This window comes from Pongo abelii, chromosome 8 (assembly GCF_028885655.2).
Source record: "Pongo abelii isolate AG06213 chromosome 8, NHGRI_mPonAbe1-v2.0_pri, whole genome shotgun sequence".
NCBI classification, from domain to species: Eukaryota; Metazoa; Chordata; class Mammalia; order Primates; family Hominidae; genus Pongo; species Pongo abelii.
The window spans coordinates 30,166,734-30,180,618 of NC_071993.2; the positions used below are offsets into that span (position 1 = coordinate 30,166,734).

Here is a 13,885-nt window from a genome sequence, read left to right on the forward strand (position 1 = left end):
CATAAAAATTATGATATTGTTACACATCATTAAATATGTATACATATCGCAGGTAAAATGTTTTATATTGGGGAGTAAATTGGTAACTTTTTTCATTTATTTATATTTCTGTAAATATTGTGATTTTTTGTGCAACTAAGTAATTACAGCAGGATTGGCGGGTGGCGTGGTGTGATGTGTGAAAACATTGCTGAACTGGGAGTTATGAGCTTTAACTCAGACTGACTACCTCTTCTTGACCTAAGAATAGCTGTGCAAGCTTGCATTAATTACTCAACCTCTCTGTGCTACAATTTCTTCTTCAGAAAATCAACAACTTGTCTAGGTGATCTACACGCTGTCCTCCAGTGTTAAAATTATATTAAAGTAACAGATGCCTTCAAACAACCAAGGCATCAAAGCATGGTCAAAAGTTTGGAAAGCCTCATGAAGACTCGTGTTGGAATAAAAGAGGAAATGAAAGAGGAGAATAATAAAGGAAGTGAGCCCTTACTGTGGACTTTCCCCCATGTTAAGCACACCCCAGCTATCTCCTTAATTATCTCCCCAAGACCCTAAGAGGTATGAACTACTCCGTGGTGTGGTTATAAAGGTACAAATGGCCCTGCCCTCTTGCCCCGCCCACCCAGGCCCTCCACTTGGCGCTGCAAAAAGCACCTGCTTTGTAATATTGACTGGTGGTGTCAACACTCCCTCCATGGCGGATCTCAGGCTCCCACAGGACTCACTAAACTCAAAGTCGGGAGACAGGCACACACGTCTGGCTGCAGCACAACACCGGAACTAGTACCATCCTCGGTTTACAGATCCGGAAATTGTTACGTGATTCGCCCAAAGACTCATATTTGACAGGAAGAGGAGATGAGATTCAAATCCGTCTCCTAGTTTCATACTAGCCACAGTCACCCCAAGACTGCTGTGTACCCAACTCCATGGTCTTTGATGTGCCTGGAGTGGGCAGGGCAGAGGGTGCTGCTGCCTCGAAGGAAGAAAACAAACCTGTGGAAACAGTGAACTGCTGTTCCTCAAGGTCAGTGTGACCTCCAGAGGGGGAAAAGATGGGCTTGAAAAAGACTCACTGTGAAGCTGACCTTTTCCCTGTACAGGTGCATTTCTATAGAGGCCAAGGAAGAGAGCGAGGAAGCCGCTGTGCATACTGTGTGAGTGGGACAGTTGATAACCTCCACACCCTGTATAAACTACAGGGAAAGAACTTCCACACAGTCCGAAGCACGGCTACCATCCCGCCCTCCTAGAACCAAGCCCATCTGAAATCTTCGTCTTTCCATATGCAATGTAGCAAAGCTCATATTCCATAGGTAAGTGTGTTCACATTATTTAATGAAAAGTCTTGAGAATAATTAGGCATCATAAGCCACACTCCAGATTGGCTGGAAGAGCCTGGGACACCTGCCTAGTCAGAAACTTAGAATTAGCACCGACTTCTAGACACTGAATTGGAAGGCAGTAACTACTCCTTTCAATGTAGAAACCTAAAAAATTTAAATAATGGCAGAAATGTACCCCACTTAAGGAATGGCATGTTATTTTCATTGATTATTTAATTGCTAATTTAAACATCTTGACAAAGCTCTATGCTTTCTTTGGGAAACTAAAATCTTTTCAGGAAAAAAATTCTACATTAAAGTGAAATAATGCAATCCCTGAAATATTCAGCTTTTCGGGCCACTTGCCTTGGGGTACAAATGCTATATCTTATTTTCAAAAATAAACATCTGTGTGTCTTCGTTTTCCTCTTTCTTTCTGTTTCTCAGAAAGCTCAATGGAGCCGCTAATGAAAAGCAAGAAAGTGTCCCTGAGTTAAATACTCTGCTGAATTTACAGAGTGAGCTTTACAAGTCGTCACCGGACACTCCCTGGCTTCACAGGCACTTATTTTCTCGAAACACATTACAAATAGTCCCAGCACCCACGTGAAGTGCAGCCTTTTGATGGCAGGTCAGAAACCAAAGAAAACCAAAGCTCTAAGAGGAAAGTCTCTGATGCTTCTTAACGTGGTTCACTCGATGTGCTGTTTCCTCCCCCTAAGCTCTCTCCTCTCCAGCCTCCTGCGATCGTGTGGCTTCGTCTCGCTTCTGGTCTGGGCCTCAGTTGACTGGTCATGTCCTCAGGGCAGAGCACCTAAACCCACTGCCCATCGTGACCATCACCCAAAGTATATTACACACCTCGTTAACCCCAGCACTTTGTGGGGGCTGAGGCAGGAGGATTGTTTGAACCCAGGAGTTTGAGACCAGCGTGGGCAACATAGCAAGATCCCATCTCTAAAAAAAAAATAGGAAAATTAGCCAGGCACAGTGGCACAAGCCTGTAGTCCCAGCTACTCAGGAGGCTGACACGGCAGGATCCATTGAGCCTAGGAGTTTGAGGTTGCAGTGAGCTATGATCATTTCACTGTACTCCAGCCTGGGAGACAGAGTGAGACCCTGTCTGTTAAAAAAATTAAATGATAGAATTAAAAAATATTAAAAAAAATTAAAATATGTCGAATGAATGAATGATTACTACAAAACACTTCAAATGAATACTACAATTCACCCTGAAGTATTTTTTGTGTACCTTTTATGCAAAGTTGATGTGATGGCCAGGGGCAAAATCATTACAAACATTGAGAATAACTATAAGAACATACGGTCAATAACATCAGTCATAAGCCCCTCCTCCCTCCCTTCCTTATCACCCTCCTTCCTTTCCTTTCTTCCTTTCTTTCCTTCTTTCATCTTTGGTCAGGGCATAATTTGGAACACATCATTCTTTAGTACCTTTGCTCACCTTGCATACCTGTGTGAAAAACTGGCGTAATTGCACGTGTTTATAAAATATCGATTTTAGAATCTGCAGCTTCCAGGTAAACATTTATTACTGAGTCCACACGGCTGTCATCACCCTCTGGTCCTGTCTCTGCTGCCTCTCTCCCCTGCTCCCGCTAAATGACTGGGGGCTTCTGAGAAATCAGATGAGCAGACAGGAGGAGCAGGAGCAGGCAGACTGGGCTGGAAAGTGTGGCTCTGGCTCAAGGCAGTGCCACAAGATGTGATTAATGCAAGACCCCTCAAATCAACATGTGAAATCGAGTTTCTTTCTTTAAAAAAAATCATGTTTCTTTCCTGAACTTTCTCTACCCGAGGGCACCGATCATCAATGAAAACACAAGTAAGACGTGCTTGTAAAATTCAGGATGGTTCATCAGTGAGCACCTTTTTCGGCTCATCTGATGCTGATGAAACACAAGCACCTGTGAGGGTCCAGACTCTCCTCTCCTCTCCGCTTCTTCTGACTCAGAGGCCCCCCAGCAGGGAGACTGGTAGGGCCCATTACTAATGCACATGACCGGTGACCCCAAAAGCATGGAGCTCTCGGATGCTGGATCCTGCCCTTCCTCTTCAGTGACCCCCCAACCCCAACTTCCTCAGGGACAAAGGGGTGTCTGCAGGGGCAACCTCTGCAGGCCTTGGTGTCTCACTAGAGCTCAACCAAAAGTAAGAGCCTATGTTTCAGTAGGGAGGCATCTCTCCATAGATACTAAAGTTAGTGCTATCCACTTCATTTTCTGCATTTTGATTTTAACTTTCTAACAGTGAGAAACACCTTTTGGATTTTTTTCCAACTCTCTTTGTCTCCCCTGAAACAGTGCTCGTTCTTTAGGACTGATTGTTTGTGCCGCCACCCCCCTTCCTCTGCTTCTAAGAAGAGAATGCCCCCTGCTTCTGTGACAATTTTTCTTTTAAACATGTCCCATTAACCTACTTAAATACCTATCCATAGCAACACGGGGGAATTTTATTAAAGGGAGAGCAGGATACTCCGCTGTTATCATCTCTATTTTTCACAACATGGAATATGCTACTATTACAAGGACTGTCCAGCACCCATGCGGTGTAGGTCTCCTCCGCAATCTGTTCATTCCACTACTGAAGTTTAAATTACAAGATACGGGAGACGAAGCCCCATTAGCTCATATTTTCGTCTCTTTTAGCTGGTGTCTGGTTGACCAGATTTCTTTTAAGGAAGCAGGCTCTTGTACCTCCAGCCCATTTTACACTTAGCACCATGGCACAGGCTGTCATTTTAATAGGTATGCATGACGTAATACCCACGATTTGAGAACAGCTGTGTCTTTTTGAGTCTCTGTCCACTGACGTGTGTGACTTTCATATTGCCTGCTTTTCCTACCCTTGAATAAGGAATGCCTTCCTGTCTCTTTTTTCCTTAGTCACTTATTAGCTCCATGACAGTTAAACCAACCAGCTAGGGACATATTAGAAACCAAGCCGAGGCCGGGCGCAGTGGCTCATGCCTGTAATCCCAGCACTTTGGGAGGCCGAGGCGGGCGGATCACAAGGTCAGGAGATCGAGACCATCCTGGCTAACATGGTGAAACCCCGTCTTTACTAAAAATACAAAAAATTAGCCGGGCCTGGTGGCGGGCGCCTATAGTCCCAGCCACTCGGGAGGCTGAGGCAGGAGAATGGCGTGAACCCAGGAGGCGGAGCTTGCAGTGAGCTGAGATCACGTCACTGTACTCCAGCCTGGGTGACAGAGTGAGACTCCGTCTCAAAAAGAAAAAAAAAAAAAAAAAACAAAACACAGAAAGAAACCAAGCCTCAGATTCTATTAAAACATGGCCAAGATGAGAAATATGGATGCATCCCATTAAAAAAGTGACGTTTTGTGAGTCAGTTAAGACAACCTCACTGATGACCCTGGATCATCATTGCTCTAATTAACTTTATACTTAGATGTGCTGTTTGATGATATTGTGTGTAAAAATTAAATAAAGCATAAGCATTTAAAAGATGTGGATGAAATACACCAAAGATTTGCCCCATCCAGTGTGTTCACGAGATCAACTGCCATTTTCAAATGCCTGAGGAGGACAGAAGTTAGACCCCTATCTATCCTAATGTTGTTGAAATGCAAATCCTTTTTGGTCAAGGAACAATGTCATAATACCTTAGGCACAAGAGCAGCTGTGTGGAAATTGGGGCTGGGTCCTTCCACTATAATGAAGCACAGATTGAGATCTTTGCCTGACTGTGTAGGGGACAACTTTGTGCCTCCATCTGAAAATATCAAACTCTATTAATATAGACAATAATCTACTAAAAAGCACCTGAGATACAGCTACTGTGTATGGCACAGGCATTCATTTCCACTTCTCTTACATCCATGATGATGTGTCATGGAGTTTTAGCACATTAGGTCAATCAAATTAGCACCCATAAATTTCTGTGGCCAAGGGAACTGGAAGTACAGAAAGGCTAAGAGAGAGAGTTGGGAACACCAGGGAAGAATAACTCACATGGATGGATGGATGGATGGTGTGTGTGTGTGTGTGTGTATGTGTGTGTGTGTGTCTATGGGAAAAGGGAGGGAGGGAGGAGAGGAAGGAAGGAGGAAAGGAGAGGGAAGAGAAACAAGTTTAAACCATTTCTAAAAAGAATCTAGCTCCCTTCTTTGATGGACAGATTGCAAAAGACAGTGCCTGCTTAGAGGCAGGTGTGAGAAAGAGAAGATAATAGTCCTTTAAAAGTTTGCAATGACAAGAGACACCAAGATTCTGTTCTCCAAATAGTTTCCATAAGCAGAATTAAATGCAAAGCTTCCTCTGCTTCATACATTTTAATAAATCGAATTCTGGGGAGAAAGCATATCGCCAAACATTGAAACTCATGAGTTAGACATTCGAGAGAATAATTTTAAAAGCTACGACAAATCTTCAAAATTTCACACTTGTTGAGACAAGGCCACTTTACCTTGAAACTTTCCTTTGACGTGGGAATCCAAGGAAGCTTAAGTTTTTCTTGTTGAAATCTAAGGGAAAAGAAATAACGTAACATTGAAATAGTTATACAAATTGTTAAAAATCCAGTGAGAAAAAACTCTCCAAACTCCTTTTGAACATATAATTTAAGAAAAAGAAAACCATTAACCAGACAAAAAATAGAAATACAAAAATGACACCTTCTAAGAATCAAATTCCACATGGAAATTTACATAGGCAAGTTTTGCTTTTCTTTTCCGGAAAGTAGCCAACATACTCCGTGGGTAAATGAAAATAATAAGAACAAGAATAACAATAATACTTCTAACACAGTTCAATGTTACCATTTAAATTTGTTATGGCAACAAGAATAACTCAAAGCAATTAAATACTAAATAAGGCAGCTATATACTCAGGAATAGAGGAGAAAATAAGCAATTTTGGTCCAGGTAACTAGAAATGTTTGAGATGCCTTTAAAGAATGGGGGTGGGGTCTGAAGAGCAAAGGACAACTCAGCTGTGTCTTTTGCTCTCACTACAATCTAAACAATAACAACCAATAAAAATAACTATTTATTTGTATTTTGAAGACAAGATATGTATTACGTAAAGACAGCTGGTAACAATTCTATACAGGAAAAACATCCCAAATGAACAGGTTAATCAAAACCAGGCACAGACAAAATTTATAACCAGTCTAATGGCATGTAATCTGTTTTACAGCCTTTGGCTTACAGCATTTGTCCACTAAGAAAACCACAAATAGACCATTTACAGAAACTTCTTCCCCTAAGGAAGTGCCTTTTGCTCTTTAATATTTAGGGGCAGAAGCCCAAGGAAAAATAAGTACAAAATATATCAGATGTTGGCACTTCATTATCCATCAAAATACATCCTCAGTCCTGGAATTTGGAACTGTGGCCAACTAAAGAAATACAATAAAATGAAAGCCATAATGCCAGTAAAACATCTAAGCTTTTCTCTTAACTATACAGTATCTTGTTATGTAATTAACCAAAGAGAAATCAATTCAAAAAGCTTTCAAGTACTGTAGGAGGAAATTCCTGAATCTGAGGTCTGAATTGTTCAAGTCACTTCCCAATAGTGCATTTGAGCTGGAAAACAGTTTGGATGTATAATGGCTGAGTTTCAAATATGATACTCAAAATAACCTTAGTGTTTCATTTTTGTTCAATCAGTGAACTGAACATGCCACACCACTTCAGAAATTAAATTGAAAGCATGTATTTTCCTCTGTGCTGGAAGAAAGCCACTGAAAAGACAGTATTTTGTTCCAAACTGTCTCACATGAAGAGTTAATAAAAAGACGCTACTCACCAATGCCTACTGGAAATAATTTAGTATGTATAGCATTTGATTTAGAAAAATATTTTAGCCAAAGTGCAGCACATCTAGAATTTGATCCAAAGTGTGGGCATTCCAATTGCATTTGCAATTTTTCTTACATAAAGGTTTCAGTGGTTTAGTAGTAACTTTAACTTACTAAGGGAAAAAAATTCACATTATCAGCAATCACAAGATAAGCTCATTTATAAACTCAATTAGATATTTAAAGTGTCTTTGGGGAAATGTGGATAAGTAACTGAACACAGGAGAATACATAGGGCAAAATAGAGGACCCCATGCATTCATTATGTTATAAAATCCATACATAAGTGCATTTCATATTTCTCTTGCCTTACCTTGTTTCTCAGAGAATTTGAAAGCTCCCAAATAGCTGGAAAAACCTGGGCTTCTGAACATGGCTGCACACAGACGGCTCGGTCACACAGCCTGCTCTACAGCTCATTCTCAGCCAGCAACCACCTTCGTCTGGTCTAAGCAAAACTGGGTTGAGATTTTTCACAGTGCAGGACTAGAGCGACCAGGCACTTGTGTCTTTGTGCCTATGGTACAGGAGAAGCAAGAGGCCGCTGGCTGGAACAGCTCAGACCCCATAATCAGATTATGAACAGAAATTAAGCCTGGAGGCGCTGCAACAGACTGGAGCCCAGTGATGGGACGTGGGTGATGTAGATGACCAAGGCAAAGCCATGGTGCATCCCAGCATTTGCTCCGGCTAAGGAGACAGTGCTGCAACCTAACCATCATCGGAGGAGTCAAATACAACTTGCTCTCCCTACAGACACACATACAAAGAAAAACCTACAGACACCCTCGTGTATTGGGAAGAAGGGATGCTTGAGTATTTCCAGGCTGCTCCAAGTCTGGCTTTGGCTAAGTTAAATGAAGTATTTTACCTAACAGAGAGCCAAAAACCCATACTTAAGATTTATGAACAACATATGAGTGAAACTGCGGGAAAAGAAAGGGCAGATATTACCAGAGATTCAAATTTTAATTTGAAGTAGAAGCTATTAAGTTAAGCTTTGCCTATTAGATTGCCCTCTGTTTAATTTTAACCACAATATGTAGTTGGTGAGCTCAAGCAATGCTCATGCAATTCCAAGAAAAATTCGCAATAATTACAGACTGATTGTACAGAAAAATGGAACATTCCAGAGAACCAAGAGAAATGGTCTCATTTGCAAGCTAAGGAAATAGGGCTAGACGAGAGCTTGCTCCTGGATAGACAACTGTTTGGTGATGGAGCTACGGGATCTTGGGGAGGTGGGATCAAGATTGTGATTCACCACACCCCCACCTAGGAGCAGGCACTCTGAGTTTGTCTTTGTATCTTTAGTTCTGGACACTGTACCTGGTGCACAGTAGGGCTGCAGGAAATGTTTGCTGAATGACCATAGGAAATCACAAGATAATCTCTTCTAAAAGCTAGAGATCTCCGGGTGTGTGGAGTTAGTATCCTGTGTTCAAACCAGGTGGACTTAGACTAATTTGTAAAATACAAACACACTTAAGGTGAAAATGAAGAATTATATGCTGAATTAATAAAGACACATAAACACAAGGTACATCAACCCTGGGTACTAGAGAGGTCAGTGGTGGCATTTTTGCCATTTTTCTCTAAACTCATTACATTATAGTCTAAAATCAGGAAAAACTATGGCAAATAGGATAGTTAAAAAAAACTCAGCAAGGAACAACGTCAGTAACTTGGATAACTATATTAGAAACTTGATGGTAAGGTCATAGATAATTAGCAACAAAAAGAAAAAACAGAGTGTTGGGAGGAGAAGAGGAAGGAGTGGAAATAGTAGAAGCAATTTGATTCTGGAAATAAAGAGATGAACCAGGCATGGTGGCTGATGCCTATAATCTCAAAACTTTGGGAGGCCAAGGCAGGAGGATCACTTGAGGCCAAGAGTTCAAGACTGGTCTGGGCAACATGGTGAGGCCCTGTCTCTACAAAAAATAAAAAATGAGCTGGATGTGGTGGTACACACCTGTAGTCCCAGCTACTTGGGAGGCTGAGGCGGGAGGATTGCTTGAGCCTGGGAGGTCAAGACTGCAGTGAACCATGGTTGCACCACTGCACTCCAGCCTAGGCAACAGAGTGAGATCTTATCTCAAAAAAAAAAAAAAAAAAGAATAGAGAGATAAGATGAAATAATATACATGTTGACATATTGATAAATAATCCTTTATAAAGAATGTAACAGTTTATGGAACACAGTATCACTGCTCATCACCCTTTTTGTGCCTGAAAATTACTCTTCCTATAGAATACTCAATTACAGTTATCCTAAAAGAATCTAAATGTTTATTTTGAATTATTATTAAGGAATAAGTCTATTCTAATTTTTTTTCAAATTTTCCTGTCGCTTGCTTTTCCTTTTCTCCTTTTTTTTCAACATTTATTTTAGATTAGGGGATATGTGTGCAGGTTTGTTACATGGGTACATTGAGTGATGCTGAGGTTTGGGGTACATGGGTCCCATCACCCTGGTACTGAGCATAGTACCCAATCATTTGTTTTTCAGCTCTTGTCCCCTTCCCGTATTCGAAATTTTGAAAATAAAATTCCAGTACAGAATTTTTTTAATTGTTGGGTATTATCTTTAAGTTGGTAACGGAGTCTTACCAAAATTCTTTGCCTCACCCATGAATTATGGTACAAAGCAAACTGATTTAAATATGACATAATTGTTGAAAGGAAAAAAGCACAACATTCTTTATGAAATTATGGATATAAAATTTAATCTATTATTTAGGTATCCTATCCATAGGAAACCAAATAAGACTGTGAAGAAAAATCTCTATTTTATGTTCATAGAAAGTATCTTTGAAAAATTTTCATTTACTCTCCAATAATTATAATGAATTATTATTTTTAATTTTTCCCCTTGATATTCAAGAATTATTACTACTATTATTATCATTATTGTTTTAGGCTAGCTCATTCACACAGGGGAGCTACAAAATACCCAAACATTTCCTCACTTCATTCTGTAGTTTAACATATTTATTTGCAGAGAAATTCTAAGTTGTGATTGTGACTTTTTTTTTTTTTCCGCTCTGTCACCCAGGCTGGAGTGCAATGGCATGTCTCTTGGGTCACTGCAACCTCCGCCTCCCGGGTTCAAGCGATTCTTCTGCCTCAGCCTCCTGAGCAGCTGGGATTACAGGCACGCGCCACCATGCCCAGCTAATTTTTGTATTTTTAGTAGAGACGGGGTTTCGCCATGTTGGCCAGGCTGGTCTCGAACTCCGGACCTCAGGTGATCCACCCACCTTGGCCTCCCAAAGTGCTGGGCTTACAGGTGTGAGCCACCACGCCCAGCCTGTGACTTTCTTAAATTTCAGGGAGAAGACGTTTTAACCGAGCGCTGATGGTGGTGTATTCCCTTTTCAATAGCATCACACAGCCACTAGCTCAGCATGAACGCACAAAGTTCCCTGCTGCTGTGTCCACTGAGAAGCACTAATCTTACTCAGGGGCAATGCTTTATGGAAGTACAGTATTTTACTGGATATTTTTAAGGTTGTAATCTTTAAAGAGAAGTAAAAGCAAATATTGAAGTTGCCTTTAGATGGGCATGCGAACCTGCTTTAGGAGAAGGGGTAAAACCGTGTGCCTGGGACAGACTGAGGGAGGTCACTGTCATAGCATGTCATGGAACATGGTCATGTCATGGTACACATCACACCATGCCATGGTGCACATGACATCGGACCATGGTACGTGCCATGTCGTGTCATGGTACAAGGGTGGTGGCTGGAGGAGACCTGAAGGATCTATGAGTGAGCCATTGCGATGCTGACACCCCACGGTGGTATCACTGGAACAAGTGAATCAGGCCCGGGCGGACCCTGGTAAGACTGGAGCCGAAGGGGCCTTTCTGATCACCTGGTCTTCATGTAATGAAATGTTAGTGACTCCTATAGAATACTCAAGGTCACAAAGCTTGTGGCGTGGAAGTGCCAGGCTGAAAATCCACATGCTCTGACTCTCCCCAGGACAACTCCCACATTCGTGATCAGCCTGACCAGCCCATATGGATGTCGCTGGTAAAGGGGCCAGCCTGACCCCAGAAGGAGACGTCAGGCGAGTTGCAGTTGTCTTTCATAAACTTATATGATTTCTAAGTCTAGTTTTGATCCCACAGACCTTGCTCGAAACCAGGGCCGCCCCCAGATATGAGTAACTAGGGCATAGCTAAGGCCATAAGGCTCAGAGAGAAGTCAGTGTCCCTGGTGGGGTGTGGGTGTTGTGTATAAAAAGAAGCAATTGATTATTATTTTTCCTTTTCTTCCTAATTCTCCCACCTTACTGGAGAGGAATAAGATATGGATGTGACTACTTTGAAGTGTGTAGGAAGCAATGACTCATTATTTCTATTTCTAAAAATGCACACAAGGAAATTACTATGAATGAACTCAAGGGTGTTTACCATTTGTATACTGATACCACCCAATTGTCTAGCACTGAAGATGTGGCATCCAGTCCACTTTACCACCAGTGTTTAAGGAAACCATCTCTGTTAAGCATATTTGATCTAAGTGTGCATATGCATATGAGTGCCATGGGTTAGGCCAATGATGAATTATTATCTTGACGAGAAATGATAATGTAAAAATTAAGCTTAGTAGGATTATGCTGAGGCCCAGCCTAGGTAACAATTGTGAGACAAGAAGTTTGGATTTCTTAGTTTCCTTCTGTGGAGATTTTATTTCAGGATTCTGGCAATGAAATATTTCTTTGAAACTTGTTTTGCACACTTCTATCTGTGTGCTTCTAAGTAAACTATAAATTCTGATTCTTTAGGTGTTTGTTTCCTATAATTCCTAATTTTCTTGGATATTTGGCACTAAGACCCTTGCTCTCTTCCTCTCACTGCATGATTTAGTAAGCCCTACTGGTGCTATTCTATTGAGTGGAAGTGAGAGGCTACCTTTGCCAGCTGAAAAATTCCAAATAGATAATTGAACTAGTGAAGACTGAGCTCTATAATAATTACAATTATTCATTCAGACAACATGAATATCATGACAGGGTTTTCTCAATAACTGACAGACACATATGATGCAATCCTCATGAGAAAATCCTTACTTTTTACCTAGGATTGATTTTTTTAAGGATCGAGAAATATGACACATTGGAATTTTGCTCAATGCATTATAGTCATTGAGGTCTAAATACAGACTAAATTTTCTATAATATTAGTATAGTATTCTAACAGTGCTAGGATATGTTTTGATCACTGATGAATCTTTATGACTGAAATACCCTTGCAATTGGGGTATAAATGTGAGTTACAATAATATGTGTTTTCCCATGAAACTTGAAATTGGATAAATTGATGAGCAATCTGGTACCTGACTTTTGTCTCCCAAGTACGTTTGGCTTCATTTTCATTATGATGAAAGTGTGTGCTGTGAATGATGCCAATGGTAAATAAGACTTGTATGGACACTCATATGAATGACAATCAGGGCCATTCCTTCAGGCAACATGATTACCCTTGTGCACTCTTCTTCTCAATGAGTGACTAGCATACTTGATGGGATCTACAAGAGGGAAACTTTACTTTTTACTAAAATTGCATTGACATAATGTTGACAAGGCTTGTGATTATTGGTATCATCGCTAAGAGGTGATATTCATTTGGTCTAAATATAGAAGTTAACCTATTCTAATTTATATGTCAGGTTGCTATGTTTTTACAATGTTTGTGGTTTATTGATGATGACTCACAATGGCATTATGGTGACATGTTCTAATTCTGATATATACATATCCCATCATTTATTAAATTAAATACAATTATGGGTAGTATATCTTTTTCTGTCACCCAGGCTGAAGTGCAGTGGTGTGACCATAGCTCACTGTTGCCTTGAACTCCTGGGCTCAAGCAATTCTCCCACCTCATCTTCCTGAGTCTACGGAACTACAGGCATGTGCCAATATGCCTGGTTAATTTTTGAATTTTTTGGTAGAGATTGGGTCTCACTGTGTTTCCCAGGCTGATCTCCAGCTCCTGGCTGATCTCCAGCTCCTGGCCTCAAGTGATCCTCCTGCCTTGGCTTCACAAAATGCTAGGATTACAGGCATGAGCCACCGCTCCCTGCTAGTAGCATTTATTTTATTCTTTTTAACAATGCAAATGATTTTTTTGTTGTTGTTGTTAGATGAAGTCTTGCTCTGTCACCAGGCTAGAAGGCAGTGGTGTGAGCTAGGCTCACTGCAACCTCTGCCTCCTGGATTCAAGCGATTCCCCTGCTTCAGCCTCCCGAGCAGCTGGGATTATAGGCACGCTCCACCACACCCAGTTAATTTTTGTATTTTTAGTAGAGACGGGGTTTCACCATGTTGACCAAGATGGTCTCGATCTCCTGACCTCATGATCCGCCTGCCTCGGTCTCCCAAAGTGCTGGGATTACAGGCGTGAGCCACCGTGCCTGACTGCAAATGATTTTTTTAATTTTAATAGTTTTTTGGGTACAGGTGGTTTTGGATTAAACAGATAAGTTCTTTAGTGGTGATTTCTGAGATTTTAGTGCACCCTTACCTGAGCAGTGTACAGTGTACCTAATATGTAGTCTTTTATCCCTCACTCCTCTCCCAACCTTCCCTTTAGAGTCCCCAAGGTCCATTATACAACTCTTATGCCTTTGAGTCCTCATAGCTTAGCTCCCGCTTATAAATGAAAACATATGATATTTGGTTTTCCATTTCTG

General features: G+C 41.0%; 1 protein-coding gene and 1 pseudogene across 9 annotated transcripts in view; one reads left to right on the plus strand and one right to left on the minus strand.

Annotated features, from left to right (window-relative positions):
- SVIL (supervillin) overlaps positions 1 to 13,885 on the minus strand; it is a 190,137-nt gene that overhangs the window by 106,516 nt on the left and 69,736 nt on the right. For all 9 annotated transcript variants that reach the window (XM_054522129.2, XM_054522130.2, XM_063727519.1 and 6 more), the window contains exon 2: positions 5,778 to 5,835. In XM_054522129.2, the coding sequence (XP_054378104.1) occupies positions 5,778 to 5,835 (58 nt within the window). The remainder of the gene's footprint in view (positions 1 to 5,777; positions 5,836 to 13,885) is intronic.
- On the plus strand, positions 11,738 to 11,813 carry LOC112135322 (small nucleolar RNA SNORD115; annotated as a pseudogene).